This window comes from Stomoxys calcitrans, chromosome 2 (genome assembly GCF_963082655.1).
Source record: "Stomoxys calcitrans chromosome 2, idStoCalc2.1, whole genome shotgun sequence".
Classification (NCBI taxonomy): domain Eukaryota; kingdom Metazoa; phylum Arthropoda; class Insecta; order Diptera; family Muscidae; genus Stomoxys; species Stomoxys calcitrans.
This window is the reverse complement of record NC_081553.1, coordinates 163638910-163645579: the sequence shown is the minus strand read 5'-3', so window position 1 is coordinate 163645579 and position 6670 is coordinate 163638910. Positions and strand designations below refer to the sequence as shown.

Sequence of the window (6670 nt, the reverse complement as noted above, 5' to 3'; positions counted from 1 at the left end):
CAACTGCTGAAAATTATTATTAAGGAGTCTGTCAACATTGAAGAGGCTCAAAGGTTTAATAAGAAGTTACAAGATATTAAACCTGGTCCTTCCGCATTTAGAAAAATTTATCAAATTACTGGTAAAACTAAGGCGCCTTTTTGCCAACAACTAGTCCGCAACAATAACACCATTACCAATAGCTTAGACATCGCCCAACAATTCCAAGAGTTTTACTCTGATACATTCTGCCAACGTTTGCCTACAAATCCTGTTGATGACTTACTACCAAAAGTATCAAACTGTGTCGATGTCATTCCACGCCATATCTTCAACTTTGATCTCGATCTCAACGCCCTTCATAACCATGACGATCTTCATTTTACCAACCCTGCAAAAATCAAGGCCATTATTGAATCTATAAACAACAAAAAATCTAGCGGTCTGGATGGTATATCCAATTTTTTAATAAAAAGGTTTCCCAATTCTGCCTTGAAATTACTCACCTTTATATTCAACCACTGCATCAACAACGGGTACTTTCCATCTGAGTGGAAAGTTGCAAAAATTATCCCAATAAAAAAGAAAGCCGATGCAAAAACCCCGTCTGATTTTCGTCCGATCTCATTGTTGTCAAACATTGGAAAAATATTTGAACATGTTCTGAAAGACAAAATTGAAAATGGATTTATCATTGAACCCGTTACGAATTATCAGTTTGGTTTTAAGAGAGGGCACTCCACGCAACATGCACTCTTAAAATTCCAAAATGACATTATTGTAAATCTGCGGAATCAAACTTGTACAGTTGCAATATCCCTGGACATCGAGAAGGCATTTGATTCCGTTTGCCACCTCGGAATACTGTATAAATTAATCGATGTAGATATGGACCCTTACCTGATTAAATTGATGTCAAATTTCTTCGCCAACCGTAGATTTTGTGTCGATATTCGGGGCACAGCATCATCCTTTGGCTTCGTCAACAGTGGGGTGCCTCAAGGAAGCGTCCTTGCGCCCCATCTCTTCAATATCTTCCTTTCCGACTTTCCACATACAACACAATACTCCCAGGCCATTCTATACGCAGATGATTGCCTTATTTATGCCCATGATGTTTCTCCAGAAATTGCCCTGGCTAAAGCTGCACGACACCTCAGCGTCATAAATGATTATTACAAAACATGGGGCATAAAGATTAACGCAGCCAAATCCCGGGCCATCTGCATCAGGAATCCATCTGGTAAATGCCCGAAATTTGTTGTACCTCAAAGCAAGACATTGGAACTTACATTGGATGGAGTCAATATTCCGATAGAACAAAGCGTCAAGTACCTCGGCATCACATTCGACAAGATGTTGAAGTTTAATTCCCACGCTCGAGCAACATTACAAAAAACGAAAAAGATATTAGGTTCATTTTCTTATATATTGAATAGCAAGCATTTACCTCAGGCTACGAAATTATTGCTTTATAAGGTTGCTATCAGACCCGTGTTGACTTACGGTTTTCCAATATGGTTCACTATCTCCCCGACAGTAGCCAAAGAATTGGAAATTTACGAACGTAGAATTCTAAGGAAATGTGTAAACAGACATTACCAAAGTCGCACCAAAAAATTCTCTAATACTTACATTTATGATATATCCGGCATTGAACCTTTATGCACATACGCGCTCAAGCTCCAGAAATTATTTGTCGGACGCCTGGCCACCCACGAAAATGACCTAGTAAAAGAAATATATGAATTGCAAGAAACTTCATCATGGGCTGATTCAGCCTATCTTTCTCCTGTTGCCATAATTACCCAAGTTGATGACAACGAATCAGCCCGTCACAGTACACCAGAATTTTACAAAAAATCCACACCTGGATCACATAGAGGATGATATACACTTATACACTTTATCCTTTTTTTGTTTTGTATAAAATTTTACCAATTTATTTATTTATTTTTTTTAATATTAACACTTTTTTTAACAAGCAATACTATTGCTTTCCAAAAAAAAAAGAAATAACAACGTGCATAGCACAAATCAAGTTAACAAAAGAAATAAGAAATCAAAACATGTTAGCATTCTGCCTTCTATAGTATGAACGTTCGTTAGTTTATACCAATACATCTACAAATCTGTGATATTTACATTTTGACATTCATTCATTAATTGGTTCATCCATTACCCTCTGTTTGTTATTGCCTTTAACAGAAATTGTTATCTCGATTTATATGTTATTTAGTTCTAAGTATTTATTTTTTTTAACAGACTCTCTTAAGCTCTGTTAGCAATAGTAAAGGCCGTGAGCAAGCCTTTTTTTATTTTTGACATTTTGTTTTGTATTCCATTCATATACTCTTCACATTGTTAAGCATGTAGCCAAGTACCTGTACTCATCGTGTGTTAGAACGAGACAATAATAGTTCTAAATATATGTTAAGTTATCGATAAATGTATTCAAATGTAATCGAAAAAGAATAAGCCTCAAATAAACACATACATACATACATACATACATAGTCCTTTAGCCATTTTTGACAACTATAGCTTTAAATGGCAGATTAGATGGACTTTCCAGCCCGCCTAGCCGCCGTTTTTTTCATGCATGTTGGCTTCTTAGTTCTAATGTCAGACATTCTACTGACATAAATTTAATCTGGGTTCTTCTGCGATTTTTCAATCTTTTTAGGGAGACACAATGGACCCAAGTTTCCTGAGTGAAGCTAACAGCGATTATAGTTGTTAGACGCGTGCCATCATATAATCCAAATTTAAGAATCATAACAGCAGTAAACACAAAAGTAAATCTAAAAAATATTACGTTCTTTTTACGGAAAATTTTCTGAAAATCGTTCTTTCGGTGGTTTGACAAGGTTACCACATTTGATTTTTTGGGTTTCTTTGCCCAAAATGTTGCCATTTGCATATAAAAAATAATATGACTTCAAACAATTAATTGGCTGCTTACGAGCAAGTGTACACACAAATGTGAGTGTGTGTCGTACTGAAATTCATGTAAGTTTTTGTAACTTCAACCAAAACCCACCCCTTTGCAATTAATATATAATGAAACACAAAACAACTTAAAATGAGACAAATGCAGAATTTATTTGTAAAAATAATTAGATTTTGTAGTTATTTCACTGTTGTAACTTAAATAAGCACAACTTTCCAAAAATCTTTTATATTTAAAAAATTTCTTTATATTTAAAAAATACTTTCTTATATATGCATCCACAAACACTTTATTTTTTTCCACCCAGACTAAATACATGTGAACAACATCACAAACACTAACGAACACTCAGTTACAATTAGAAGTTTGGCGATGGCGTTTATTTCGCGTACGAAAATGACTTGTTACACAGCGACTGTGGTTGGGCTCTCAATGGGCGTCCCGAAATGTAAATTTTCCCTTGGTGAAAAAACAAGTTATGACGAAACGAACACATTTCCGCAAATTTTTCCGTTTGTTTTTTTATATGGAATTTAAACGCGAAACCAGAATATAGTACCGGCTTTAATTTGTGAAAAATATGGCGAAAAGCGAACATAGTACCAGCCTTTAATCCTGATGAAAATTCGGTTGGATTGGTAACGTCACAATACTGACTACTTTTGTTTGTGTAAAGGGAATTTGTGTAAAATGAGTAGTACTCGATAACTCGATAGAAATATCTTGTGTGCTTGTGTGTTCGTTCGTGAATTCGCCTATCGCTTCGGTAGCGAAAAAATCTATCAAAAATATTAAAAAAGAAAAAACGAGGCACACACAAAAAATTGTGCAAATAAAAATAGTGTATATCACAATTTTTTCTACAATACAGAGTAGCTGTAGTCTTATGGCGAGAAACTAAATTAGCAGTTGAAAAAGAACCCACCAAGTTATACACCATCATACGAACGACGACGACCAACGCTGCTCGATAAAATATAAAAAATAAAAAGGCACCACACCAGCAAAGCACCGAGAACAAAAGAAAAATATGGTTGACATAATAAATATTGACAGCATCATTTCACGACTCTTGGAAGTGCGTGGGGCTAGGCCAGGTAAAAATGTTCAGTTGTCTGAGAGTGAGATACGCGGATTATGCCTTAAATCGCGTGAAATATTTTTGTCGCAACCTATATTGTTGGAGTTGGAGGCCCCACTAAAAATATGCGGCGATATTCATGGCCAATACTATGATCTGCTGCGTTTATTCGAATATGGAGGATTTCCACCCGAATCAAATTATCTATTTTTGGGTGATTATGTTGATCGTGGCAAACAATCTTTGGAAACTATATGCTTGCTCTTGGCCTACAAGATAAAGTATTCTGAAAATTTCTTTTTGTTGCGTGGTAATCATGAATGTGCCAGCATTAATCGTATTTATGGCTTCTATGACGAATGCAAACGTCGATATACAATTAAATTGTGGAAAACTTTTACCGATTGCTTCAACTGTTTACCAGTAGCAGCAATTGTCGATGAAAAAATATTCTGTTGCCACGGCGGTTTAAGCCCCGACCTCTCATCTATGGAGCAAATACGAAGAATTATGCGCCCTACCGATGTTCCCGATCAAGGCCTTTTGTGTGATTTGTTGTGGTCTGATCCCGATAAGGACACCATGGGATGGGGAGAAAATGATCGCGGTGTTAGCTTTACATTTGGCGCAGAAGTTGTTGGCAAATTTTTACAGAAACACGAATTCGATCTGATCTGTCGCGCTCATCAAGTGGTTGAAGACGGTTATGAGTTCTTTGCCAAACGACAATTGGTGACTTTATTCTCTGCACCCAATTATTGTGGAGAGTTTGACAATGCAGGCGCCATGATGTCAGTTGACGACACTCTGATGTGCTCCTTCCAGATCCTGAAGCCAGCCGATAAGCGTAAAAAATAAACTTACTACGAAGATAAATATATGCGTCAAAATACTTCCCTCTTCCCCTTTTATGTACATCTGCATCATATAAAAACAAACATCCTTAAATTGTCCAAAAGCATGTTCTCGTCTCTATAATACAAATAATTAAACCGTTGATTTATTCACTTAAATTTGTTTTTATTGGAAGTCTTCTGACAAAAATTTAATATTTTGATATTGCTTTGCAAGCAATTTGTTTTGAGCAACTGGCACCGCAATACATTTGGCCTTATGTTGGTAAATGTGGCTACTGGTATATGCTTAAGAAAGAAATAAAAGTTTGTGTGAACTTTGAAAATGGACATCTAGCATCTAAAAACTGGAGTTTTTCTGATACATTAACATTTTTCTTATATTCTAAACTTTGTATTAAAAACAGCGCATGAAGGACATCAAACAAATTATTTAATTAAGACCATTATACGTTCATACAGAAAGTACCCAATTCTCATATACTTGACATGAAATAAGTTTTCTTTCATCTATAATGTCCTAAAAACTGTATTAATGTATGAAATTACAACACAAATATCATTTGTATTATGAATAAAAAACAAAAATAAAGAAAACCGATACCGTCATTAGCAATTAATGGAAAAACTTACATTCTAAAGTAAAGTAACAACATTTTAGGTTCGCTAATTCGTAGCGCAATGGCAAGCAAATCCTGGCGAGAACATTAAAAAATTCAGCTGTATTTATACACACGGTTTAGCTATCGCACCGGGATAGATCCAGGATTATTCCTGGGCAACATCAATAACCTTCACGAATGGTGACGACATTTGTGTGGCGCACAAGCTGTGTAAAACTTCTTTTTAAGTCGAGTCGCTATGATATGAACCACAGAGAACTTGAAGAATTTACCAATTGAGGGCTAGCAATTTCAACTTCAGAAAGATAGAATGCTGCATGTGAACGACTGTTTTTTGTTTTGTTGTAGTAGTAGCCACATATTTGCATGCGAACGTATCGATCCTCGTCAAGGTCCTAACGTGAGCAAAGTCGCGGACAATCAGATATAGAGTTGAGAGTCTCAGACTCAGAAGGCAAGCGGCCTAAATACCGAGGCGAGTAATAGCGCCTGTAAATAACCATTGGCCATGACGCTGCCGCGGCGTTCGTTCCCATGGACCGAAACGAGCTTGCTCACCTTGTGGCTTGACGAGGATCGCTACCTCTACATACAGAAATGTGGCTACAACAACAACAGAATCCATTTCCAATGTACAGGCTGCGGCAAGAAACATACTTATTGGAAAGGTCAATAAAAACCAAAGTACTTCTGCTATTGTTTTAATTCTTTTTTTTTTGAGAATACAATATCTCAATTTTTAATGCAGTCTTGAAAATGACATCGGGTAAATGACGACCTCCATCATGCATGTACTGATTAAGTCGATTAGAAACAAATTATGGTCCAAGTGCAGTTACTGATCCCTCACCGATTCCTCTGAAAATGACATATATTGTACAGCTTGGCGAGCTGATTCCAATTCTATTCGAAAGGGTTAGTTAAAACTATTGAATAACTCTAGGGTTTTCCATCCGATTTTTACAAATTTGACATCTGGGTGGAAAAGAGAGTGTTAATTAAAATACTTTTGACTTTTTCCCACTGTTGGACATATGGAGAAGAGGAAAATCTTAATTCCGGCCAAAGGCCGAAAAATTTGCCCAATTTTGGATGAAAGAGATTTTTAATTAAAATACTTTTGGCTTTTCTCACTGTTGGACATATGGAGGAGAAGAAAATCTTAAATCTGGCCTATGGC

At 36.2% G+C, this 6670-nt stretch overlaps 1 protein-coding gene across 1 annotated transcript; it reads left to right on the top strand.

Annotated features, from left to right (window-relative positions):
• The first annotated feature begins 3651 nt into the window (after positions 1–3651).
• Positions 3652–5020, top strand: LOC106086872 (serine/threonine-protein phosphatase alpha-1 isoform). Its single transcript, XM_013251697.2, has one exon. It carries the CDS (start codon positions 3963–3965, stop codon positions 4869–4871), a length of 909 nt encoding a protein of 302 aa, XP_013107151.1. The 5' UTR covers positions 3652–3962; the 3' UTR covers positions 4872–5020.
• The last annotated feature ends 1650 nt before the right edge of the window (positions 5021–6670 follow it).